The 12,824-nt window shown below is 45.0% G+C and overlaps 2 protein-coding genes across 3 annotated transcripts; one reads left to right on the forward strand and one right to left on the reverse strand.

The window, feature by feature from the left end:
* Nucleotides 1-11: 11 nt before the first annotated feature.
* polr1e (RNA polymerase I subunit E) lies at nucleotides 12-7,387 on the reverse strand. Of its 2 annotated transcripts, none has more exons than XM_076293410.1 (12): nucleotides 7,278-7,387; nucleotides 6,907-7,010; nucleotides 6,711-6,787; nucleotides 6,539-6,624; nucleotides 6,222-6,274; nucleotides 5,967-6,111; nucleotides 5,668-5,778; nucleotides 5,299-5,395; nucleotides 1,309-1,439; nucleotides 1,130-1,211; nucleotides 563-694; nucleotides 12-381 (listed from the first exon to the last, which is right to left on the reverse strand). In XM_076293410.1, exons 1-12 carry the CDS (start codon nucleotides 7,342-7,344, stop codon nucleotides 219-221), a joined length of 1,248 nt encoding a protein of 415 aa, XP_076149525.1. In that variant the 5' UTR covers nucleotides 7,345-7,387; the 3' UTR covers nucleotides 12-218. The 2 variants fall into 2 exon arrangements, with proteins under 2 accessions (XP_076149525.1, XP_076149524.1); XM_076293409.1 differs by having other exon boundaries at nucleotides 1,130-1,232.
* A 480-nt stretch (nucleotides 7,388-7,867) lies between these two features.
* Nucleotides 7,868-12,811, forward strand: zbtb5 (zinc finger and BTB domain containing 5). Its single transcript, XM_076293411.1, has 2 exons — nucleotides 7,868-8,355; nucleotides 8,937-12,811. Exon 2 carries the CDS (start codon nucleotides 8,940-8,942, stop codon nucleotides 10,992-10,994), a length of 2,055 nt encoding a protein of 684 aa, XP_076149526.1. The 5' UTR covers nucleotides 7,868-8,355; nucleotides 8,937-8,939; the 3' UTR covers nucleotides 10,995-12,811.
* Nucleotides 12,812-12,824: the final 13 nt, after the last annotated feature.

Here is a 12,824-nt window from a genome sequence, read left to right on the forward strand (position 1 = left end):
AATGAAAGACATTTCAATGTTTTGATCATTTTATAAACAACTCAGCAGACAGTTTTTCCCCCCAGAAGGTACAGTATAATGTAAGCAAAGGAATTAGGTGTTCATTTGGCACACTTTTACATAAACAATATCTGCATCCTTGACAAATTGGTACACAAGTCTTTAGGGCATGAATAGAACAATCCTGGCCCTTAAGTCCACATTCGTCCCAGCAGCTATTATCTGAGTTTCTTGCGTTTTTTAGTCTGTGTAAATCGTTCGTACTTCATGAGGGGGAGCTGTAGGGTGGCGATCCTGTGTTCATCAAATCCAGCCTGGTCCGCACACTCTGCGGGCATCTTACTCAACTTCAGCCCCATGGACTTTGCTACCTCAATCATCCTACAATAATGGCATACAAGATACACAAACTTACAACACACACAACTTTGAAGCATAGCTGGTCAAACACAAAGAGATTAACAATGACACACAACAGGTCACTGAGCGGTCAGTGGAGAGGAGGGGGGAGAGAAAGAGAGAGCGCAAGGTCAAACAGTACAGTGGCGGCTACAGTACACACCTGCTGTCGTGCAAGCCCAGGTCCTGATGCAGTCGGGTGAGATTGGCAGTCTGGTGGTTTATGTGTAGAAGCAGAGCCAAACAGTATGAAGCCAGCTTTATTCGCATTGAGGAAGCCACAACGTTTTTGACCCTATGACAAACAGAGAGAAAAAAAATCCCTCCGAAGTCATAAACATGCCTAAAAGAAATCAGGTCTACTAGTGCAGTGCCCGTTCAAACATGCTATATGCCTTTAGAAGACCTGTAGCCCAATTTGCCTTATAGCTTAGCATATTCTGGATGGCTGGTGGGAATGTCCTTCACATGACCATATACAATAAACATGAAGATGTTGCCAAAAATAGTTGCCTGATGCTGTAAAAGCATTCAGCAAAAAGTGGCATATTGTTGTGTTGCAATATTTTTTTAAACATTTTAAACATTCAAATGTTTGATGCAGTGACTATAATGTATCCAATGCACTTACTTTAGTGAATAACTGTGTAACTGATGGTTAAATTACCCTTAAACTAAAATCCCTGTAAGTATTGCACAAAGACTATGTTAACGTGCAATTAACACGCACCTGCCATGACTGAAACTTTCCACTGTGAAGGTCTTCATCACTTTATTTATAATGATCTTCGGACAGTCATCCTCAGAACCAACTGAAACATGAATGTGAAAATCTTTATTCACAATTAAACACCCAATATTTGAATTTGACAGCTTCCTAAAATCACACAGGAAGGCATATCCACTTACATTTGCGGGAGATGAATTTCTGATGCGCCACTTTAATGAGCAGGGAGAGGTACCACAGACATCTCGCCTGTCTGTCACGAGCCTCTGGATCCACTGGCATCGCTTCCAAATATCGCATCACTGTCTGAGGACTGCAAAACATGCACACACAAACACACTGAGCGGAGACTAGCATCACTCAACATCAGTACTAAAACCTAACTGGAGAAAAAACAGAACCCAAGTGTTACAAACATGTCTACTGTACCATGTAACTATCTTGGAGGCAGCCGTGGCCTACTGGTTAGCACTTCGGACCTGTAACCGGAGGGTTGCCGGTTCGAACCCCGACCAGTAGGCACGGCTGAAGTGCCCTTGAGCAAGGCACCTAACCCCTCACTGCTCCCCGAGCGCCGCTGTTGATGCAGGCAGCTCACTGCGCCGGGATTAGTGTGTGCTTCACCTCACTGTGTGTACACTGTGTGCGTTTCACTAATTCACGGATTGGGATAAAAACAGAGACCAAATTTCCCTCACGGGATCAAAAGAGTATATATACTTACATTTATACTATCTGTTAAACAATCTATGTTACGAGAACTACCTAATGGCCTATTATCCGTTTGATTAATGTATCAATTAAATTAAATCAAGTTAATTTATTTATGACACATTTTACGGAAAAGTTTAACCAAAATGCTATACAAATGATTAAATCTGAATAATAACATACATTTATTATTATTAAATTACTAATTTCAATTATTTTAATTGTATTAACTTTTAAATAAGAGTATATCAAATAATAGTAAAGCAGTGGCAGTATAGTAATACAATTTTAAATAAAAAATAAATGTAAATAAAAAATAAAAATCTATTCTAAATCTCACTGGTAACCAGTGTAGTTAAGATAGATAGATAGATAGATAGATACTTTATTGATCCCCAGGGGAAATTCAAGGTCTCAGCAGCATACATACAACACAAACACATTCTTTAACAGCAAAAAGAGTAATTAAAGTATATCATATAAAAACACAACTAAGCAGTAAGGACAGTAGAAGATAAAGAATATGCTAAATATACTAAAATACAAATTATACTAACACTTAATACAATATGTAAAAATATACTAAAATACAAATTACAAAAATACAAATTATACTAACACTTAATCTAAATCAATTCTAAAAACAGTATCCACATAGTGGTGATTAATAAATCAGAGGCGCTTGCAATGACTGAGGCAGAGACTGAGCCTGTGATTCTCTGTGCATAGTAAGGTATGGTAAGGTGCTCTAAGGTTCTCTGTGTGAATGAGTGTCATGGTAGTAGTGCAATGGTGATAGTGGTCATGGTGATAGTACAAATGAGTAAGTCAACAGTGCAACAATGCAGAAATAAAGTAAAGTAAAGTAAAGTCTATATATCTATATATTTAACTATTTAAGAAAATGTATAAGTGTGGCCACAGTTCTGCTGTGGCATGGAGGGGAGGGGTTATGCATATGTGCTAATGTGCTAATATAGCACGCAAACAGTGAGGCATAAAGACAGTGGTACAAGTGGCTAGTGGACAGACAGTACCAAACATGGAGGGGGTGAAGAGGCAGACAGACTATGCAGAGAAGTCTCTCTCTCCTCTTCCCTTAAGTGAGGCATTGAACAGTTCAATGGCCCTGGGGACAAATGACTTTCTCAGTCTGTCAGTTGTGCAAGGCAGTGAGCGAAGTCTCCAGCTGATCAGGCTTTTCTGCTTAACAATAGTGCTGTGGAGTGGGTGACACTCATTGTCCAAGATGTTTATCAGTTTGTTCAGGGTCCTTTTGTCAGATAGTGAAGTGATGCACTCCAGTTCAGCTCCCACTACAGAGCCAGCTCTCCTTACCAGCCTGTCAATTCGCCCCACATCCTTCTTCCTTGAGCTTCCTCCCCAGCATACTACTGCATAGAAAAGGACGCTGGCAACAACAGACTGGAAGAACATCCTGAGGAGCTTACTGCACACATTGAAGGACCGCAGCCTCCTCAGGAAGTACAGCCTGCTCTGCCCTTTCTTGTAGAGTGCATCAGTGTTGGCTGACCAGTCCAGTTTATTGTCCAGGTGGAGACCCAGATACTTGTAGGTGCTAACCACCTCCACATTGACCCCATCAATGTGGACTGGTAGCAGAGTGGGCTATGACCTGCGGAAATCCACCACCATCTCCTTGGTCTTTGAAGTGTTAAGTTGAAGATGATTGAGTTAGCACCATTGCACAAAGTCCTCCACCAGGCTCCTGTACTCCTCCTCCTGCCCGTTCCTGATACACCCCACAATTGCAGTATCATCAGAAAACTTCTGTATGTGGCATGACTCGGTGTTGTAGCAGAAGTCAGATGTGTACAGGGTGAACAGGACTGGAGAGAGCACAGTTCCCTGTGGCGCTCCGGTGCTGCAGATCACAGTGTCAGAGAGACAGATAAGACCGGAGTGATGTGCTCTCTCTTCTTAGTTCCACTCAGTAATTTGGCAGCTGAATTTTGGACTAGTAGTGGACTAGTAGTGCAGTCTACAGTGGAGTGTGGAGTGCGTTAAACCAAAATAGAGAGTATTGCAGTAGTCCAGCCTAGATGTAATGAAGGCATGAGTGAATATCCTTATAAGAAACAAAGGGTTTTAATTTAGAAATAGCTCTGAGCTGAAAAAAGCTACCCTTCACCACACTTCTGACTTATTTATTAAAATTCAAAGATGAATCCAAGAAAAACACCAAGATTTTAACTAAATTGTGAGAGTGTGTAGACAGGGGACCAAGTGAATGGTTTAGGTCTGAAACAGAGCTACGAGGCCCAAAAATGATTATTTCCTTTTTCTTTTTGTTGAGTTGTAGGACGTTCCTTGCCATCCAGCTTTTGAGGTCATTAAGGCAGGTGAACAGATTTTCCAATGAACAAGCATTATCAGGGGTAACTGGGAGGTAGAATTGAAGTGTCATCTGCATAACAACGATATTTAAAACTGTATTTCTTTTTTTAAATATATTTTTTGGCCTTTTTGCCTTTCGATAGGGCAGAGAGAGACAGAAAGCAAATGGGAGAGAGAGATGTGCTGGGATTAGAACATGACCACAGGCTGGAATCTGACCTGGGTCCCCATGGGTACTGAGACCCAAATGTGGTACGGTGCTACCACTTGCGGCACAGCTTCCCCAAAATCTGTATTTCTTAAAGATGGTGCTGAGGGAGAGCGAGCATGTATAATGAAAATAAAAACTGAACCTTGGGGACACCACACTTAATAGGAGCAGAGGACACCACACTTAATAAGAGCTTCCTATTCTAACTGAGAAAGTTCTAGTCCTATTCTCAAATAGGACATGAACCATTTATCCACTGGGCCATGCAAACCAACTTCATCCTCCAATCTTTTTGAAAGGATGAGGTTATCATTGGTGTCAAATGCTGCACTAATATCAAGAAGGACTAAGAGGGCATAAAAACCAGTATCTACTGAGAGGAGGATGTCATTGTGGATTGCCAACAGAGCAGATTCAGTACTATGGAGTAGAGATGCGCGGTTCGCGGTTACAGCCGCTTTACAGGTCTTAGTTTTGGGACCTAAGGGCAGTAGACAAACTTTAGGAATTAGGTAGACAAACTTTGAGCAACACTGCTTAAAATTGAGTTATATTGCTTAACTGTCTTGTCTGATGGGTATCTTATTCTGGTTTGGTTATTTTTCTGGTTGCTCTTTTATTCTAGGCTGCCTTTTTAAGAACTGGCTTGGGACAACGGATGGAAATTAGCAAGCTAACAAGCTAACTCCGGCTTATTTACAGTTGTTTGTCTGTTAATTAATTAGCATTGTCCCTACCAAATAAACAAATAAATAAAAAATAAATAATGATCTGGGCCTGTGAAAGTTTTGCTTCTGAACATTTGAATTTGTTCATTAGACGTCCAGTTAGATGTTCAGTTATGCACAAATCATGTATATCAGGGTGCTGTGTATGTGTGCCGCCTTCATACCAGCCCTGCTCTCTCATCTTAAGCAGCTCTTCTGAGGTGAGCCCAGCCATTTTCTTTCCAACAGGCTCCAGCGCAGCATACTCTACATCAGAAAGCACTGAAAATAGTTAAGGAAACCATGACAAAAAAATATACTATACTAAAACTGTAACCTGTAATAATAACATACAATATTATAGAAATACAATATACTGGTATACAATATTATTCATATTAACACAAATATATACAGAAACCATGACAAACTGACATCTTTATAAGTAACGTAGTTAATATAGTAGTTGGAACTATTTTCTGAAAATGAACAAAGTTGAACAGTAGGTCTTTATGCAGTTAAAGGATTGACTGAAATGACAGACAAAAGGATACACTCATTAAATGGGTAAACATCTTCCTCTGTATCTGCCTCTAGGTTACACACAGGCAGGTACAGCACTGTGTCTGTCAAAGCCTCTGAATCCGCCACCTCCTGTTGGAGGACTGACCAAGAAAGGAGACAGATGAACACATACATTAGTCTACAGCGCTTTGAAGATTACAAATGGACAAGCCGCTCAAAATATTCAAGACATACAAATACCTTAAAACAGCATCTTTCCTGATTTATACTATTACTAAGGGGGTGTTTCTATGTGAGAGGGTATGTACGTGAAACACATGTGCATCACCTTCTATGCCCTTCTGCTCAATAATGTTACTGGCAGCTTGGGCCACAGCCTGCTGCAGAGAGTCATCAGCAACCTGGTTGTTCCGACGAGAGCTCAGTGCACGCTTCTGTTTCGTTGTTCCAAATGCCTCAATCAGAGAATCCACCTTCACACGGCATGCAAAGAAATGTTGTTTAGGTCAGAACAACAACACACTGTGTCAGCATCCACTTACTCTCTCAAGAACTACTGGAATAGTATACGCAGGCACCCCACCTTATGTCTGTAAGACTTTTTGGTGTCAGGTTCATCAGCGGGCATGGATTCTCCTATGAAAAACAACACAGTGAGCCATTGGATTTATGAGTCTGACATCTAAATGGTACGGACAGATATATCCATAGATTAATAGATAGACCAATAATTTCCTGAGAGAATTTTAAACATCCAGTAGAACACCAGTACAAACCATAACATCATCAGCATAGTCTACATAAGAGACTAAATAGGGCTGACACTGTAAAGTTTTAGATATTCAGAGCTGTTGAGGAGTTAACATTTGCAGAGGTTGCAGATTTCAAGCATGCACAAACCTGGAATGAGAGGCTGCATGTTGAAGAGTTGAGCACTGTGCACTTCCATTTGCATGCTGGTCTTATCCAGGACTCCCACATAGTACCTGAACACCAGCCAACCAGCGATCGTGTTACATCTCAATCTTTTCACAATTTCCATCCAATTTAACATAAAAAGACAGGTACGTACTTGCACATGTTGTTGCATCGCAAAGATCCTGTGCCGAAGTTGTTCCCTACATATGACAATCTGTTAGACTCCGCCACCTGAAAGACATGTTAGCAGCACATTTGTTCAATCTGATCATTTCTTTGGGTTTTGTCTTTGCAAACTTGCCACTAAAAAACTCATGTAAGTCATCATAAGCGATTCATTACTCCTTTACCAGGATACGTCGATTCCTTTTTCTTGGGTTGCTAGCAAGTACATTCTTGTAATAGTTGAAATCCAGTTGGTCCGTATTCTTCACGTTCCCATTCGAGAACTGTACTGTAGGCAAATGAAATACAGAGATAAACTAATCTGAGTAAACAATGCACCACTTGAATGCTGCCAAAGTCCAAACGTATTAACAGAGTATTTCTTTGGAAAATAAAGACGTATGGTATGAAGTGCATTAAGTGGGCTGTCAACCACGTGGGTATGTCTTCCGTCATCCTTGAAGCTCCATGACTATCTCGGCGAAATCGAAGTATATCTCTTAAATCAATGTCACACCACCAAATGTGTTCTAGAAGTAAACAAATATTGACTTACAGACAGCAACATTGTCGTCTTCTTTCTCTTCCTCACAACACTTCCATGTGTAACTGGAAGCCGCCATTGTTGTTGTTGAAACGTGACGAACGAAAGGGGGAAGGATTGTCAGCCAAAGAAGTGCGACACCTTGAGGTCTGGAGTGTAGCCTACTGATTATCTGTATGACCATCTTTATCAAATGACATTGATATGATGTTGATTTTCCATCAAAATCATCATATTGGTTGAGATTAAAATCTCATTGTAAATAGGCTTTGAATCAGCATTACAATACCGGCAAAAATCCAAGGAATCAAGGGTAAAAGTAGTATGTAGGGCTAGAAGCTATAATGAAAGCACTGTGTGTGTTCACTTCGCTACCATTTTGGTAACTATAATGAGCTATTTGACGCCTAACTAAACATATGGTGCCTATGCTGAGTTACTCCAAATTTTTGACGTTAATCACTCCTATGAAATATTGCTAAATGTGCCTGCTTCGAAACAGATGGTCTAATCAACCAAAACTCCGATATTGTTTGCAGCTCCAAGTGGTGTGTGAAGCTTTTGTGAACGAATCTCTAATATGTTAGGGTTTTTTACAGTCTATGGATGAAAACAATGTTTGAACATGTTTCGAGAAACCCGAAAACTACCAGAGCCCTTTCTCTGGAATTACGCATTCTTCGTAGGATATTTTGCGCAGACTGTATTCAGGAGTCAGGCGCCGTCATGTTACCACCGTGGGGCCGTAACCTAGACAGATGCGAGGACATAGAGTGACGTTGTGTTGCTGCGTTTAACGTTACCTCTACTACCACTGAAACCTCGTTGTTCTCAACTACCTGAGATTTCCTAGCTTGTTAGCTACTTCTGCAATTGTTTCATGTCAATTAAAATAATGAATTGTAGCATCACGTTCACTACCATAATCAACAGGCAGTGTCTGAACAATCAGTTCCGAAAATGAACAAAGCTGTCCTAACCAGAGAGTGAAGCAGACATTAACTAGCTTGCTACGTTAGCCTGCTAGGTAAGTGTTCTTGCCTGCGGTATCCGCGTCTCCGACCAGAGAGTGTGAAACAAACGCTGGACGGTGAGTGATCGCTGTTTCTGTTTTCCCATTGCCAAATTAACAATAGGCAAGTGGTGGCGATTGCGCAGAATATGAAATACTGGGGACATTATATGATTTTAATGCTCGCTATAGCTAGCTCCATTACTAGTGTATTAAGGCTGAGCTGTATTACTTGCAAGGTAGCTCCTACACGCACCCTGTCGCCCGAGGAGTCTTGTCTTGCTGTATTACTACGTAACTTAGCTAAAATACATCTCTTACAAAATCGAACCAAAACGAATCATTGCGACATCGAGATATTATTTTGATAGCTGGGAAGAACGTGAATTACTTGGGATATTTCTTGATTTTGGATTCATCATCAGGAGTAATTGTATGCGCTCGTGCAACTGTCAACATCACCTTTTTATGGTGAAGTCATGGCACCTACCTGTTAATGAAGTAGTGTTACTGCGAATCAACTCGCTCATGTTTTCATAACTCAAGTAGGCCTGGAAGAAAGTGGAACAAGAAAAGTGTAGTGTTGTTCTGTTTGCAGACAGGTGCATTCAGTTGCAGTCTTGAAATAAGAGCTGATCCCTCTTTTCGGTTTCCCTCAGGTGATGGACTTTCCAGGGCACTTTGACCAGATCTTCCAGCAGCTCAACTACCAGCGTGTGCATGGGCAGTTATGCGACTGTGTGATTGTGGTGGGCAGCCGCCACTTCAAAGCGCACAGATCCGTCCTGGCGGCCTGCAGCACACACTTCCGTGCCCTCTTCACTGTTGCTGAGGGTGATGCCAGTATGAGCATGATCCAGCTGGACTCGGAGGTGGTTACTGCTGAGGCCTTCTCTGCGCTCATCGACATGATGTACACGTCCACACTCATGCTAGGCGAGAGCAACGTCATGGATGTACTGCTGGCCGCTTCACACCTGCACCTCAATGCCGTGGTGAAGGCCTGCAAGCACTACCTGACCACGCGTACCCTGCCGCTCTCGCCCGCCAGTGCTGCTCAACACCCGCTGCACCACGCGGAGGCGCCCAAAGGGGGCGCTGGCGGCGGCGGCAACAGTGGCAGCCCCAGCTCTCGCCTGCAGCGCTCCTTCCTGCTGCAGCAGCTCGGCCTCAGCCTAGTCAGCTCGGCCCTCAGCGGCGGATTGGTGGAGGAGGGCAGAGAGGGTGGCGCCATCGAGCAGCGAGCATCCTTCCCTAACCGCCGCCTGCACAAGCGCAAGCCCAACCTGTCCCTGATGGGCTCCGAGGCCGAGAGGGCCAGGCAGCGGCTGCGTCCCGCGTCCGCCTCCGAGGGGCTGCTGTGTGGCAACGCAGAGGGCAGCAGCACCACAGAGTCCGGCCTCCTCTCGCCAGACTCCCACAACAAGGTGGGCGAGGACTCCAAACAGGACATCGTCGCAGGAGTCACTGCCATGGACGCTGTGGCCAGCAGCGGGGCGGACTACGGCCGCAGGTCCGTGGCCCAGGAGGACGCCCAGATGCCCAGCCAGTCAGACGGGGGCAGGAGCGGCGGGGGGGCAGAGCCCATCGGCAAGGAGGAGTACATGGACGCTGACGGAGAAGGGCATCTCCATGGAGACGGCCAGGGGAAGGAGGGGGAGGACGACAAGATGCAGGTGGTGGTGAAGAGCGAGCCGGTGAGCTCGCCCGAGCCTCACGACGCAGGCAGTGAGGGAGCCTCTCCGCTGGAGGGCGCCGACCAATCAGAGCCGTGCGTGGAGAAGAGTGAGCTGAGCCCTGGCGGGAGTGAGCGCAGTTACAGCACCCCGCAGCCCAGCACCGAGCGGCTGCATCGCGAGAGGGAACGAGCGGGGGAGGCGCAGGGCAGCAGCAGCCTGGAGCCTGGGTCACCGGGCTTCCGCATCTCCAACTTCTTGGGCGGGAGGAGCTTTGGGGACGACGTGCTTGGCAGCGGGGCCTCCTCGACCAACGAAGGCCGATTCCTGCTGGGAGCCGGCGACGGGCTCAACTCCTCCTCTCTCCTCCTCTCATCCCCACACCTGCTCCAGGGGGAGGCGCAGAGCTTTGGGGAGGCACAGGCCGAGTCGCTCTTTCTGCGGCCGGTCCACGAGAGCTCGCTCGGCCTGCAGAGGGCTGGCGCTGCGCCCGACACGCTCGCCCTCGACTTCCAGCGCTCCAGCCTGGGCCTCCACTCACTCCCACGACTCCCCCGAGCACAGAACACCGCCGCAGGAACGGTAGGTTTCCCAGGTTACCGCCGCATCGCCCCCAAAACAGCGCTGGGGGATCCTCAGCACCAGGACCCTTCCTCCTCCTCCTCCTCGTCTGCGTCCTCGTCGGGCGGAGCAGTGCTGCTGAATGGCACGGCGGCAGGCTTCGAGGGGGGCTCGGGCTTTCCCAACCACCCCCAGCTCACGCGCGCCTCCGCCGACGTCCTGTCCAAGTGCAAGAAGGCGCTCTCTGAGCACAACGTGCTGGTGGTGGAAGGGGCTCGCAAGTACGCCTGCAAGATCTGCTGTAAGACCTTCCTCACCCTGACGGACTGTAAGAAGCACATCCGCGTACACACAGGGGAGAAGCCCTACGCCTGCCTTAAGTGTGGCAAGCGCTTCAGCCAGTCCAGCCACCTCTACAAACACTCCAAGACCACGTGCCTGCGCTGGCAAAACAGCAACCTGCCCAACGCCCTGCTCTAAGCACGTGGACACACACAGCTACACACACATGCTTACAACTCATCTGAACAAGAACAAGAACACATTAACTTCTCCAAAGAACACGTCCCTGCAAAAACAGTCCTATTTAAACACAGAGGACACTCACACTCTTTGACACAAACACACACATTCAAACACACTGGACAACCTAACCTGCTCTGACCTTTTCTCTGAACAAGGGTAGTCATGGCTTTGGTGTGACTGTGATTCTGTTTCCTGTATCCTGTTTTGAATCACACTTTCATTAAATTAAAAGTTACTGAGGTGGCCCATGGGTGGTGGTAGAAGATGAAGACTTTCCTGAAAGACTCTCTGAGGGGAGATGAGGTTTGTTGTTATGACCTGACGAGAGCATTCATGTGTAAATGCCTTTGAAACTGAAAGCACCTTTTAAAAATTGTTTTAGCACTAAGGAAGTAAAAGTGATGATGTTGCTTCCTTCATAGTTTTTATCATTTTTTATTTCCATGCTGGCACTGAGCTTTTTTTATTCATATGAACTAAATAGTGTACTGTTTTGAACTGTGTTAAAAATGAAGTGGAAAAGCATTTAGAAGAATTTGTTAATTATGATGTTTCTACTGAACCACAGTAAGATTTTGTCCCCATGTCACAGTTACTGATTTGCACAGAAAGCTCATTTTTAGAATGGGCGTATTCCAAATCCAGTATTTTTTCTTTGTGCCCATATGTGTGTACATTGGAACAGCAGTGTGTTTGTGTGTGTGGGAGCGTGGGTGTAGCACCTGGTGCTGATGCTGATATATCCTACTGTTCTCCTGTATGTAAACTGAGGGGCTGAAAGGGAGGACTACCAACGCCACATCCTGATGTAAATACAGCAAGTGTTCCTAACGAGAAGCTGATAAACTATGTGCAACGCTTTTAAGAAAAGTTTTCGTGTGATGTGATCATTTCCGGTGTGTATCTGCATTTCTCTGTCAGACCTGCTCGAGCTGTACTGTATGTGATAGAAATGGTTCTTCCTCTTCCAACCAAAAATCCAGGAACATTCCTGTATGGAGGGTGGAGGATGGGGTGGGTCCAGTCCGGTCAGGCCCCGCAGCGGAGTCTGCCTACCAGGCTGGGCCCATGGGGTCATGGCTGAGCTAACAGGAGTTAATGATTGGTGGAGCAGTCTGGCTAGAACCAGCTCACTCTTTCCAGCTGAGACTGTATGTGAGCTAAACTACTTTCCCACCCTTCTGGGTACAGCTCTCTCACTGCTCACTCACGCCGTCTCAGATGGCTGCACCCAGCTGGCTTTGGAGCTCATCAGTAAACTGCTGCCAGGGTCAAACAGAGCGAGTAGCTGGAGCTGAACTCCAACAGGACCTCTCTTGCTCTTCACCTCCATGACCACAGGAATGCCCACTCATGGTGCTGTACTTGTGTTAAAAAGTTATTGTCCCTCCACCTCATGTCATGCTGTGGTTTTGGGCCTGTTACTGGTTTAAAATATGTCATGTTCAGTATGAATCATTGAAAGTGCACTGTATGCAAAGGCTCTGTTTGAGTAGAGCTAAGGGGTGATATGAAAAACGGAAGTGATCCCTTGACATAGTGGGAGTAAGCTGCCTTATGACTCTTACGCTTCTGAAGCCTAGGTCTTAACATGCCAAAAGAGAAGGAATGGCTAAATGGAAACATACTGTAGTAAAAAAGGAAAAAGGACTAGAAATGTATTTTTATGTTGCTTTATGTTCTTTTGTAAGATGCTAACTAACAATGAACGTTTTGTTGCGATCACTGTATATCCCAAAATAAAAGAGGAACCTTTCCATGGTTTAGTTGTATGTTGTGTGACTT

This window comes from Alosa pseudoharengus, unplaced genomic scaffold (assembly GCF_046254945.1).
Source record: "Alosa pseudoharengus isolate Yale_2024_CS ecotype anadromous, Long Island Sound unplaced genomic scaffold, YU_APseudo_1.1 YU_APseudo_1.1_scf_2, whole genome shotgun sequence".
NCBI lineage: Eukaryota > Metazoa > Chordata > Actinopteri > Clupeiformes > Clupeidae > Alosa > Alosa pseudoharengus.